General features: G+C 36.5%; 1 protein-coding gene across 1 annotated transcript in view; it reads left to right on the forward strand.

Annotated features, from left to right (window-relative positions):
- slc22a23 (solute carrier family 22 member 23) overlaps positions 1–14651 on the forward strand; it is a 43941-nt gene that overhangs the window by 17558 nt on the left and 11732 nt on the right. The window contains 2 exon segments of the mRNA XM_056742555.1: positions 12617–12785; positions 13139–13266. Coding sequence (XP_056598533.1) covers positions 12617–12785; positions 13139–13266 — 297 coding nt within the window.

Consider the following 14651-nt stretch of genomic DNA (forward strand, 5'->3'; position numbering starts at 1 on the left):
ATAAGTTATTAATTTGCGGCTATTTTCAGTCAAATAAAATCACATTCGCTCTTTTTCATGAAATGGTCAATTCTGTATCTTTTTGTTTAATTACAAGATACTGTGTAGGCAAAGCAATTGCATACTGTTTATTGGTTAGATATTTGCAAAACCCAGTGAAAAAAGATTAATGGTGACTGACCGCAATGATTTGTCGCAAAAAAAATCAAAATCATGATGAAATATGGAGATATAGGCTAGTTGCGATGACTTCTCGGTTGGTTACAGCCATTCTTATGGATCATCTGTAGAGCAATAGTGACCTTCTACATGGTTAACAGTGAAGACATTTTCTGATGAGTGATAATCCTCTTCGTGTGGCTGCTGCCGTGTTAATGGCTTTGCCGTTAATGGCTTTTGCGACTGAAGGACCCGTCTGACTGCCTGATGGGCCCCTAAAAGCATCACCACATGCTGTAATTGCCTGACGGTGTGTTGGGACTCTCTGTGTCCTTGTCATACTCATTTACTTCACCCCCGTCTATCTTGAAAAGCCTACGCACTCTCAAAAATAGACTTAGCCGGGAGCATCAGACGGACATGGTTACATGACTACAGTAGGAAGCCTGTGGTTTCCACGCTTATTTGAAAATGAACAGAGAGGTGTGTTGTTTTGCATTAAACATGTTTACTGCTCTCCTAGTTAAATCAGGCAGATGTAGATTGATTTATCAGAGAAGCACTGCAATACTGTGACTGTATGGTGTGTTGCTCAGTTTCTTGGGTTCAGGAACGGGAATCGATGACTTGACTAAATAAATGAAGACGGACATTTTATTTTGAGCTGAAGTATCCTTTAAATAAAATGAAACCAGTACGGTAATCCACATCTCATAAGGCAAATAATCAGATTCATTCCAGCCGCGTCTGGATTACTTCAGTTTAAATATACAAATAAATATGAGGTAGAAGTGGAATTATCAAGACGGCTTTCAAAATTGATATTGATTAATATTTTTTTATTAACAGTATTTTTGAAATACGGTCAAAAAACGTTAAATTAGAGAAAATGAGCGAATTTACAAGAAAAACTTGAAAACATGTCATTTAAAACGTTATTTTACAGTTTATTTCTGGCGCCCCAGAATTTCCGGTTTTAACAAGATTTTCTTTTACAGTCAAAAACTTTAACATTACAGAACGGGGGACAACAATTTATTAGATGCCCTTATATGCTGTAATTTTACAGGAAAAATATTTTATACGATATATTTCTGGTAATCCAACTGACGGAAAATTTCAATTTTTTTACATAATTTATTTAAAGTGTATCTTTTGATGTCTCTCAGATGCCACACAGATGAAATCCTCTGGAGAGTCTCTTGGCACTTCTAGAGAAGTCTGAAATATACTGTTTAGGTGCTCAATGAATTTGCAATATACAACAAAGGCCAAACTGAAAACTCTTGGTCAAAGACAAAATTATTTTGGAAAAAAATCTGACGAGGTTTATTTTAATATACAAAAGATGCATATCGTTGCTGTCCGTCTGAAACCTTGAATGTCCACATTTTTCAGGACATGGCAAAAACACTGTACTTGTTAAATGATAAAATACTGTGTAGTCAAAATTGAAAAGCACTTTTTAATACATGCTTGGATATATTTGCAAAGCGCAGTGACTAACTTGAAGGGTGACTAATAATAATAATATATGGAAAAAATCTAAATCACGAAATGTGGAGATACAAGGTTTCAGAAGGTCAGCAGCAATGAATAGAAAAACAAAAAGCTCAAAAGAAGAAAAACATAGATTGACTACAATTTTATCTGGAGTATTAATATTTTGGTAATCCTGTTTTTGCCGACAGTAGTCATTCTCCACGGCCTTGATCTGGTGCATGTGTTATATTTTTGCCAAGCCTCCTTAAATTCCTTTCAAAGCCGAGCTTTGAGTACACCACACAACATTTTTAATAAATCTATAATAATATGTTTAAATGAAGAGCCAAGACGTCAGTTTTCCAAAGTTGTAATGCCTGGAAACACAAAACGTTTAATGCGCTTTAATTTGTAAATAGTTTTTTTAAGTGGTTAATGAATAATCTATAAATGGATAAACGTAAGTGAGCAATTCCCAATTTGTTTTTTTCCAGCAATATTTACTCTGGTAACAGCAGAGATTTGAACATTTTGTGGTTGAAATACTCATGTGAGATCTCTCTTTAAATTTGTAAATTATTTGGTTTTTTTTTAGTTCATGATTTTTCATAATCAGGTAAGAGCCATTTTCAGGATTGTCATCCATAACGCTAAATATTCCTCATAAATGGACACATGAAAATGAATATAAAGTAACTATTTGATGTTCTATAGAGAGGCATCACTTCTCCATTCATTTGGTATTTTTGCTTCAGGATTGTGCATTTTCATATAAGTTTATGGTCTCCCAAAAACCAAGTCCTTTTTGTGTCACGTTCATAACGCACGTTTATTTCCCTTTTTTAAATATATATTTTTCATAGACTGACCTTTTTTGATGCTTGGACTCTATCAACAAGGGTTCAGTAAAATATTAACAGATATAATCGTAACAAATTCATTCTCTGAGCATGTTTATGTCACGTCCATTCCGCTGGAATTGCCCAAGTGTTAATGGAAACTTATGACATATGTATATTAGAAAGATGGAAAGTGCCGAGTTTGGCATCAGATTTCCTGTCAGTAACACTACTCTCTCTTTTTGGTGACAGTGTCATTGTTGGGTGTTCATCCAACCATTCTTAGCCATTTGTCAATAGACCCAATCAAAAAACAAGCTCTTAATATTTGTTTAGATGAATATCGGTGAAACCGATTGTTGGGTTATAAAGCATTTCTGTTGGAGGGAGTTTTTGACTGCGGTGACCCAATGTTGACCAAACTTCTTATGTATAGCAGTCTTGTGATCACTGCTTGACTAATCTTTCCCAAGCATGACAGGTCAGCAGTTTGTGTGTCGTGTGTCAGAGCAACAGTTATGAGTCAAGAGAAGACCACTCTCAATACTCATGACATTTATATAGTGGACCTGAAACAGTCTATATTTACCCAAGTCTTCACATGCTCAGTGTCTGTGTGTGCACAACTGGTTAGACGGGTTGAGACGCACACTGTGTGTCAGAGCGCTGCTGGGTGAAATCATGAAGATTCACATCCATCACTGTGAGCAGAACATGTGTTTGCTCCGCATCAAAAGTTCAGCGCAGATCCAGCGGGAGAAAAGAAGAATTCAGCAAGATCTCCGTCTCTATGTTGCTGAGTCACACACAAACTCCCGGCAGATGTGTTTCACAAGAGCTTGTGGGACTGCTGACTCATGTTAAACACAATGTGTGCACGCTGTAAGAAATCTGCTATCTGAAGGAGCCCGAGTCATGAAGCCAAGAAGATTAAAGTATTTTTATGACCTTGTCTGTCCACTGGCTTTGTTTTAGACCATTAATGGTCCTTATAGAAATTAAATATATAAACATTAGTAATGAATGACTAATACACACCACGATAGACCTTTCATCAGATTTGCGCGCCGGGACTGCAGTTACTGTCTAATAATAATGAAGGAATTTATGTTTATTTAAATTCATTAATTTTATTTTATAATAGTTATATGACATTTTCAGGAATCTAAAAATCTGGTCGACAGTGGGTTTTTGTTAAATTATGATTCTATAACATCTTGTCTGCATGAACAAAATAACCCTGCAAAAATACCATAAAATATCACCATGTGTTGGGTTTTCCCAGATTGCGTCACAGAGAAAACAAGGTTTTCAGTAAATGATTCCCAACAGGATGCATTTATAAGCCCGACAGGGAAAACATTCCCATTGGCAAAACAATTTCTCATTTGGCATCTGCTCTTTACATTATTTATGATAAAGCTACGCTACGCTACCCTACAGATGAGTGATGTATGAAAGTGAATGTGTGTTATGATATTTGAGTCTTAGATACAGCTCAATAACAATGCATTGCCCTTCATGACGTCAGTATCATTTGCATTACCAACCATGAGGTTATAAACAATAACCAATGCTTGCTTGTTTGTTAGTATGCCAAAATATCCTTTAAAGCAGACGTGTGTTCATTGTGATAGTTTCTGTTATCTGCAAACTCTTTTAAGTTGAATCCCAAATAAACTGGACATGACAGAAAGAGATGATATTCAGTTCAGTGAGATTCACTCAGTTATCTATTTTACTCCAACAAAGGAAGTCTATAGTGTCCTGTGCGGTCTATAGACTGTACGGATGCATATATTTCAGTGGCATCGGCCTGTCTGGTGCATCAGTTAACACCCAAAGCGCTCTTTATCAACCTTTTTATTTTCCTTTGATGACATGAGATATCTCGAGACGGGTCGTGTTTGTGTATGAACATGTTGTGATGGGTCCTGCTTGCCGTATCTTATCTGTCAAACAGTGGAAGTACGTCAGAACATTTTACTGAAATAAATGTGCTGCAACCTGTCTGCAGTTTTTGTGCAGCGAGTAGCTCAGTTGGATTGTGTTAGATGGGTTTGATTCCTCTTAAATGACTGTGAGATGCTTCACATAAAGATGTCAGACAAATGCATTGATAGAAATGTAAATATAAATATGTGATAGAAAAAAAACAACCGTGAAAAACAATATTGAAAAATTTAATAAAACTGCCAATTTTCCCAATTTTCCGCGTTCGTGGAAATCGCACGTGGAATTTCAAACACTAAGGACAGTAATTTAAGATTGTGGAGCACATGACATGATTTTTATCTCATTTTGGAACCATTCGTGGCCAAAAGTATTGGCAATAACATAAAGTTTGTGTTTTGCAAAGTTTGCTGCTTCTGTATTTGTAGATTCTTTTCCACATGTTTCTATGGTATAGTGAATATCTTTATCCAGTTAACATATCTAACGTTTTAAAGGCATTTATTGGCAAAATTATAATATATCCAAAAGGTTATAACAATAACAATCTTTAAACAATGTGAATGAACAACACAACAGCTTAAGCAGAGACTTTGCAGAACACAGCATTTATGTCACTAACAATACTTTTAAACCCGACTGTAATAGTTCACCCAAAAATGAACATTCTGTCATAATTTACTCGCCTTGTCGTTTTAAACCTAAAGACTTTTTCCGCCGCATTCTCCATTCATATTTAGTTAAAGCTTCGATTGCTTAATAACTAAATAATAAATGGACATAAAATATTGAGTTTAAATTATTTTATTTTCCTAAACGAGAGGGCTAGAGAGAAAGAGTGATATGGGAAAAAATAAAGTTGGACAGTGAAGTTTAGGAGTTTAGTCGAGTATTGTAAATAAAGCGATTATGGTAAGAGTTACTTTAGAAAAGGTCTTTTTATTTACAGCTTAATCCACAGGTAATTCTTTATTGTGTCAAGTTTCCGTTAACTTAGTAAAACAGTACTTGACTAAGGTGAGTCTTCTCTTATTTAACTTACCGTTCCAATGTAGAAGTTCAGAATGTTTGGTTATTGTAAATGTTTGTTGTTAAACTAGTTGAAGTAAAGAAACTGAAGAGGGTTTTTTCTGGGTCTGGTTATGAGACGTTAACTGATTTAAGTGTATAATAAATGCTATTGTTCGTGCGGTTGACCTTTTGGCTGAAGGCTCTTTGGCTCAGTGAAGGCATTAGTGAGTCTTTCCCAGGAGCAGAAAAGGCGTAATTGAGCTCAGGTCTTTATGGACTCGGAGGCCTGAGAACTCAGAATAGACCGCTGAGAATCTATGAAGTCATCACGACTGTGTGAACCACATCATGTTTATATGTGAAAGTGAAATTGAAAATCCGTTTGGCTAAATCTTTAAATCATTTTGCATTGGCCTACATTGCATAATACATTTTATAAGACAAAAGATTGTGGTCCGGGGTGATGAAGGCAGTGTTTCATCTATGTTAAAACACATGACATAGCAAAAAAACAACTTTTCACCTCAGTGTGCGTGTTGTGTATGATATCTTGAAATTGAAATATTGTGTAGATCCATCCCGATTCACAATTTGCGCCTCTTCCTTGCGCATATTAGTTATTTTAAATGTAGACGTGCGGCAGGCACGCACAAATAGACTCATGCAGTGTGAACATTATTGTAGGCACGTTGACGCTGCATCGAGATGGAAATAGTTCAACTTTACTGAATGCGGGTGCGCACCGCTGGTCATTTGAAGAGATAAATCGACACAGCTCGTGTTTTCTGCGCAGTTTTAGACACAAAACAGCTGTTCTTACCCACAACTCAATGAGAGGGCGGAGTTTAGTGTTGCTTCACTGCAGTAATGCAATTAAATAAGGGATTCATCACTGAATGAATAAATGTTAATAAACATTACATCAATTCAGTCAAACAGTACATGAGAAATAATGAATGAATTAAGGCTGTTCAACGGTTAATTGCATCCAGAATAAAGGTTTGTCTTTATAATAATATATGTTAAACACATACAATACATGTATATATTTAAAAAATATAGAAAAAGGAACGAATGCTAGATATAATTTAAATTAAGATATATAAATATCAATAAAGACATGCTTGTACATATACATTCCCTAAATAAATACACATGTATGTGTGCACGTGTTTATAAATCAAAATCAAAATGCACACAGATGTATTATATCATATTATTATGTAAACGCACACTTTTATTCTGCATGCGTTTTTTCGTTCTTTCGTTTTTTGTGAATTTCTAAATAAAAATCAGTAAAAAATGATTTCCATTTTTGTCTATTAAATTCTATGTACAAACTCACAACACATAGTAATGGTCAATAACCTTAATTGATTTAAAGACATTTGTTTTCTGAAAAGAAATGAGACCTTGCACATGATGATGCCACATTGTGTTAGAATTTGAAAGTCAAAAAAACGAAATGTGTGAAAACAGCTTTTTTTGCTTCAGGTTCTAAAGCGTTAGAGTGATAAAGAGAGCTGTATTTGAACTGTTAATGATCACGATACACAGACATGTGTGTCCCAGAGCGTCATGTTGTTTTGCTACACACTAACATCTATAGACTTTTACATGAAGTACATACTTTTAGGGCATAGTAAGTAGGCGAGTTGGGACGCAGCATATATTTGTAACATACTGTAGCATGTCATGTAAGTTGTTGGTTATGTTAGAGACAAACAGCTGAAATGCATCCGTTCATGTTTTCTATGTTCTTTGTTTTAAATACTTCAACAACACAATCTCACAGCACAAACAAAACTATTTGATGCTGCTGCTAGCTTTAACTAATTCATATGAATTACTACAGTTTGTATATTGGTACGAATCTCATTAGTAGATTTGAATATGATTTGCTTTCGCTCCGGTGAATTTTGGGTCATGAGTGTCTTCAGAATTACTTTTGTTCAAGTAATCGAACATTTCTGAACAATTCACAGAGTACAAATTCATATGAAAAAGCTTCAGTGAGATCAGATGTTTATCTCTAAAATACTTCTTAACTTAATATCCCCTTTCTTTCTTTCTTTCTTTCTTTCTTTCTTTATCTTTCTTTCTTTTCCTTCCTTCTTTCCTTCCTTCTTTCTTTCTTTCTTTCTTTCTTTTCCTTCCTTCTTTCTTTCTTTCTTTCTTTCTTTTCCTTCCTTCTTTCCTTCTTTCTTTCTTTCTTTCTTTTACTTCCTTCTTTCCTTCTTTTTTTCTTTCTTTCTTTCTTTTCCTTCTTTCCTTCCTTCTTTCTTTCTTTCTTTTCCTTCCTTCTTTCCTTCTTTCTTTCGTTCTTTTCCTTCCTTCTTTCTTTCTTTCTTTCTTTCTTTTCCTTCCTTCTTTCTTTCTTTCTTTCTTTCTTTCTTTCTTTCTTTTCCTTCCTTCTTTCCTTCTTTCTTTCTTTCTTTCTTTCTTTCTTTTACTTCCTTCTTTCCTTCTTTCTTTCTTTCTTTCTTTCTTTCTTTTCCTTCTTTCCTTCCTTCTTTCTTTCTTTCTTTTCCTTCCTTCTTTCCTTCTTTCTTTCGTTCTTTTCCTTCCTTCCTTCTTTCCTTCTTTCTTTCTTTCTTTTCCTTCCTTCTTTCTTTCATTCTTTCCTTCTTTCTTTCTTTTCCTTCCTTCTTTCTTTCCTTCTTTCTTTCTTTCTTTCTTTTCCTTCCTTCTTCTTTCCTTCTTTCTTTCTTTCTTTCTTTTCCTTCCTTCTTTCCTTCTTTCTTCTTTCTTTCTTTTCCTTCCTTCTTTCCTTCTTTCTTTCTTTCTTTCTTTCTTTCTTTCTTTCTTTCTTTCTTTCCTTCTTTCTTTCTTTCTTTCTTTCTTGTCTAATCTTGTAATAGATGTTGTAATCAGTGTTTAGTGTACTGACTGGAGTAAAGTTCAGTCGTAGTGCTGTGTGTGTGTGTGTGTGTGTGTGTTTTAGTGAGCTGCATGCTGCTGTTTATCTGTGACCTTTGACCCCAGCTCAGCACTGACCGACATCACCTGCTCTTCACCAGCAGGCACAGGTGTAACACTGTGTTCCTCTCAACATGTCGCCTGTTAAGCTTTTCCTCCTTCTGTTTTCACGGAAACACTCTGAAACACATTGAAACATTATAAGCAAAACATGAATCCGTTACATGTGCTGTCAGTCTTATCATCTACTCTCATGTTATTCATAGAAAATAAAAAATAAAAGCCCTTTAAAACTTGCGCTCGATATTTTGAAGTGGTATGATGGAAACAGACTCTAATAGAGTGAGTATTAGTGAGACCGTTTCACACGTGTGTCTTGTTAAAACACACTTCCTGAGTGTCACTTCAGGGCATGTGTCTGTGTATCGTGTAACGTTCAGAGAGACGTGTGTATTTGTGTGTGTGATTAGAGAGGGGCTGACGCATAAAGCCAAAGGGCCGGGCGAGATGGAATGTATTTGAATATGTGAGATCATGGCAGGATGCCATCAGCGACTCATGTGACGAGGAAGGTCGTAATGTCAGCCTTAGGCCAAAATCAAATGCACAAACAACCCTGATCCCCTACGGCGCCCCCTTCTGGCTTGCAGCAGAATACCAACAATTCTGACCAAAACTACCTCAATCTTGACATGGTTCATTAATTGATTCTACAAAATGGTACGTAAGGACATATGCAGTCATTTATAGGAGCAGCTGAGCCATGAAGAGCTGTGGAGCTCAAGGGTCTTTCTCAATCTCTTTTCGCTGATAGCGAACTCCCATAATGCATTGCGACAAGCTTTGATGTGAAAGAGTTGCCAAACGCAATGGAATCGATACTGAACGTATTGAACGTATTATTTAGGATACAAACATCCATTTTGCTTTGGCCTGTTTCACACTGCTTTTCAAATTCCTGTTGGTCAAATGCTCTTATAAGCTCATATCACGATGACGATGTTCAGTGAATAATGACTTCAGGGAGCTTTCGGGATGTCTGGTTTTGGTTTCTTCTGCTTTATTTTGGTATGTAAAAAAGCAGTCAAACCAGTCTGTGAACTGAGGTGTTTAGTGAAGTCATATGAGATGAAAACAGACAGACACTATAGTCAGATAACATCTCTGCTGTCTGACTCGGAAAAAGAAATGTACAGATCTTTTCTTGTTTCTGAGTCAAGTGTTTTATATGCGGTTCATTCCTCTACTAAGAGATTCGGTCGAAATAAAACACATCAGCCCGTCTCTGTAATTTAGTTTATTTAGGTGCGTTAGCTAACAAAATGTGGCATCTGCAAAAAATGAAATTGGACCTTTTTTAAAAACAAACTTCACTGTTACTTTAACGTGTTAACTTGTGCATTTTGTGGATGTTTGGGGTCAGTTCCCTTTCAGTTCACACAGGTGTCACAACTTCAGTACATTATAAAATAAAGTTTCACTAATAACAAGAAAGTCTCACTACTAACAGTAATGTGAATTTAAACTCCCTGTGAACCGGAAGTTGCTTTTTACTTCTGTATTCGGACACATTTCTGAGTGAAAAGGAATTTCAAAGGAGAAAATTTGTGGGCAGGGCTTGCGTTTTTCCCTGCGAATTGATTGGATGTGTAAAAACAGCCATTGCATTTTGAAATGAAACTGGCAGCAGACTGACAGGTGAAGGGGAGGAGTTAATGGATGCCCCGCCCAAGCCATCTAACATACGTCATTTGAGATGGATAGACATTTTAAGACGGAAGTGCATTTTCTGATTTTAATTAAAGATTATGAGACTATATGAAATTGAAAACAAAATGACCCACATTGATAAACTATTTTCTATAAACGCTGCAATATTTCATGAAAAAAATAAAATGGTCATTTTTAATTTCACTGGGACTTTATAACGTTATATACAGACGCAGAAAAAAATAGAAGACTATTTCAAAATGATGTGTCTTGTCATGCTGTCAGTCTTTCACATTGCTGTTGTTTGACTTTGTGTCACTGAGGTTTGTTTTAGGACTGGAATGACCACGTTACGCCTGGTCAAATGAACATTTAGAATGGTTTCTTCATTTGAATCTTTCCTGCAGCTGTATGTTTTTTCATATTTGTAACCATCTGTGTTTTGTTGTTGTTGAAAAGCTGTCTTTTGCAATCTTCCGTTAAATCTTATTCTGCAGTTTCCCGTGGCTCAGTAGACAGCAAGGTCATGGGTTTCCATCCCAGGAATTGCACCTCCTCAGAAACAAATGTAAATTATCATGCGATGTAAGTGGCTTTGGATAAAAGTGTCTGACAAATGCATAAATATAAATGTAATGTGCTTTGTTAATACAATGACACGAATTCGAAATTGTGTCTTAGACTTTAAATTACTTCTTTAAATACGGCCGCTAATCTCCAGGCAGAGAAATGAATTGGGTGTTTTCTTGTCGCCTTGCTGGTGATTTCAGCCTGAGCTGTGTCCCTGAACGGAGCCCATTATTCAGCTCCCTGTGGGAAGCGCTGCTCATTGAAATTCCAGACTTTTCTGAAGGATCGTGCAGTCGCTGTGTTGAAGTATTGTGCAGTCTGAGCTCTGTCACCTTGAAAAGTGCTCTCCCGAAGCTGTTCGCCCACGTCAGACGCTGTATGTTCTGTGGGTTTGTTTGTGAAAATATGAAGTTGTGTGAAACCGGCATGTCATTAAAGCCCACCCCTGCTTTCTATCGTGCTGCTCTGCATATGAATGCTGCTGAAGGTTAGACAGATGATGGGGCTGACGCTTTAAATTAGACACATGTATCCCAATCATCCCATGAGTGTATTCAGTATTGCCTCTGTTCCACCAATATACTAATAAGGGCTGTTCACACTGCGCTTAACCCTGGGTTATCTTCATTCCAAACATTTGCATTACATTTAGTCATTTAGCAGACGCTTATCCAAAGTGAACTACAGAGAGTTCTGGAATCAATAAAGCGATAAACACCACTTTTAACCCCCGGTAAACCAATATTTTACACTTAAATTGTGAAGCAGGGTTTTCCCAGCATCTTACCCGGGTTATGAAACCGAAGCAGGGTTAAACCCGCATTGCGGTGCCAATGTGTGCAGAAACAGAGCGGGGGCAGAATTACACGACCAGATGTATAGCAACAGTCACTCAATCAAAACCTCATTTCACAAAAACTGTAAACAAACCTTTTGAGTTTTTATTTATTTATTTGAGTAAGTAACGTTTCCACTTACAGTGCATGTTTGTATCTCCTCTTTGCTCCGCCTCTCTGAAACATGCAGATTTTTTACAAAGCTCATGGCTCTGAAAAGCGAGGTGTGCTATGATTGGCCAGTTCACCAGTGTGTAGTGATTGGTGGAATACTGCAAGCGTGTGACAGAAATGTGACGCCTCTGACCATATTTGGAACATCAGGTTCCTCTTCAAATGTACTGACAGGTACACCACCTTACTTGCGTAAACATTTGGGCGGTCTTAGTCAAAACAGACCTCGAACTGACGTAGATTTGTGGGGGTTTGGTTACACCAGGTGTTTCAGACAGGTCTGGGTGATCATTCACTTTAAGATAGAATTATTTTGTTCCCACGCTTTCATTTTTACAACTTTATGTGTCTAAAACATGCATGGGCATCTTATTACACACCAAACATGCAATATGACCCCTTTAAAAGCCAAGTAATGTCGTGTTTATGGTAAATGATGATGTTTGCAGTGCACCACTCTTCGTATGTGGCTGATGTTTTTGTCATAGATAAAAATCACAAAATGGTGTTATTTCATCCCAAAACAGAAAAGTATTTTTATTTTGGGATAAAATAACAACAGGTGAATAACACTTCTCTCTGCTGTTTATCACACTTGATTTGAATGCTTGCTTGCCTCAGGTTGTCATTTATGTTTATATAAAATCATAAATAAGATCATAAATGATTATATTTATTCTAAAATGATTATATTTGTATAAAATGTATTGGCAATAAAACACAACAATTCTAAGTGGTTGACAACCAACGGTTAAGCAATTTATACTTGGCATTGAGTTGTTATCTAATTCTGTAGTTATTATATCATTGTGATGATAATCATTCGTAGTAAATGCCATTATTGCATTATTTCACGGTTGCTGTTGTTTCACACCGTTTAGTCAAGGTAAAAATGGCCTTTTGTGACAGTTTGCTGAACTGTTTACTGTCTCTTATGTTGGATCCGTTCGTTCTTGTCTGCAGGGATTGAGCTTTGTCTGCCCCGCTGGCGTTTCTCCATGACCATGGTGGCTAACTTTGTGGCGTTGGCCGGGCAGCTGCTCATGCCGGGACTGGCGGCCCTCTGTCGTGACTGGCAGGTTCTGCAGGTGGTCATCATCTGTCCACTCCTACTCATGCTCTCCTATATCTGGTAAGCCACTGCGCCACAGTTGTCCCTCTCCACAGGTGTCCGGTACATGTGTTCAGTCCAAACCGTAGACTGCGCAAAAATGATTGGAAAGACGACACGCATTCATTCCCTCCGGCTCTGCTATGTTTGGCATTATGGCCAACGTTTAAAAATAACACCAGAATGAGACACTAATGGAACATGATTCTCGCCGCCTGTGTAACATATTTCACTTCACTGTAATGTTTCACACATTGTTTAAGATGTCTTTTACCAGCGACATTTTTTGTTTGATCCGACTCTTCTACAGCACACATAAACTCTTTACATTACTGATGTGATGTGTTTATATTTTAAATGTCTTTTCATCACAGGATTTTTCCGGAGTCTCTGCGCTGGCTGCTCGCTACTCAGCAGTACAGTCGATCTAAATGGATCATAGAGGGAGTCGCAAAGAAAAACAACGTCAATCTGGAGCAGGACGCTGAAGAACTGATGACGGGTGTGTACAAAAACTAACACTAGTCGTTCAACACTGCAAAAAATGACTTTCTTAGTATTTTTGTCTTGTTTTCCAGTACAAATTAAAAAATTCTTGAATCAAGATTCAGTGAATTTGTACTTGAAACAAGTAAAAAACTGTTTTAGCAAAAAGTCATTTTTTGCAGTGCATCCCGTTGTTTCGTACATGTTGACTTAATACTTTTTGCTAAAACAGTTAGCATTCTTTGTGACACAAAAACTTAAAGGATTAAAGGAGTAGTTTGCTTTAAAATAAGGCTTAAAACAGCCATAGTCCTTTTATTCCTGCTTTGGGAAGTCAACGGAGGACTTATTTGAAAGTGAACTACTCCTTCAAAAACTATAAATCTTTGAACTTGATGAACTCATAAAAATCTGGAAACGTGACCTTTGGAATGAAGACTTGTTGAGAAGGTGCTTGAAATTTTGTGAAAGGTTTTGTCGTCTCAAGAATCAAATCAGTTGAGCCGCTGAGTGTCTTGTATCTGCTTCTATTTGTGCAAAAGAAAGCAGTTCTGTGTCCATCCAGATTTGATCAGTGGAACTTCTGTTTTGGGTATCTAATGCTGATATAGTTGAACATGATGTTACATAAACAGAGATTCGTAGGTCACAGAGTCGTGCAAAATGTGAACCTTGACCACCCTAATAATAGATTGTGAATCGATGTGAACTCAGTTTCTGATGTGAACTGACTGAACGTATCTTGGCTCAGAGGCATTCCCGATGCATTCCAGCCGGATCACTGCTTTCATTTTGAGGATGTAAATAGGAATGTTTCAATAAAGAGCGTCTCTAGAGCTCAGACAGCGATCTGAATCAATGAACTTATTTCAGCTCCCCACCTGCACACAAACAACGTCTGGAGAATATACAAGTTTAATTCTTGCATTAACCCCCTTTCATCGTATACAAAATTATTCAGATTATATATAATTCTATATTATTATATATTATAACTTGGGCTGTCAATAGATAAAACATTTGAATCGCGATTAAACACACTCTTTTCGTGGACACGTATGGTGAAATTAAACATAATTTATATTGTTTGACATGTTTATTTTAGTGCTCTCAATCGATTAAAAAAGTGAACTAACTAATCACACATCTTTGATGTTTTTAAATATACTTTAACATTCTTATAATTTCACATTTTATCTCCAAATGAATGTAGAAACAACACATTTCTTTAACAGCATCATTTTATGAAAGAAAGCAAACATTCTAATATTGTTTGCTTTGCAACTGATGTCTTTATTGAATTTATTGTACATATATATATAAATGTAAATATAATTCTTCTAAACAAACCTATTATAATAAGTGTGCCTAATCTAACAGGTAGGAAATATACAGAAAATA

This window comes from Triplophysa dalaica, chromosome 3 (assembly GCF_015846415.1).
Source record: "Triplophysa dalaica isolate WHDGS20190420 chromosome 3, ASM1584641v1, whole genome shotgun sequence".
NCBI classification, from domain to species: domain Eukaryota; kingdom Metazoa; phylum Chordata; class Actinopteri; order Cypriniformes; family Nemacheilidae; genus Triplophysa; species Triplophysa dalaica.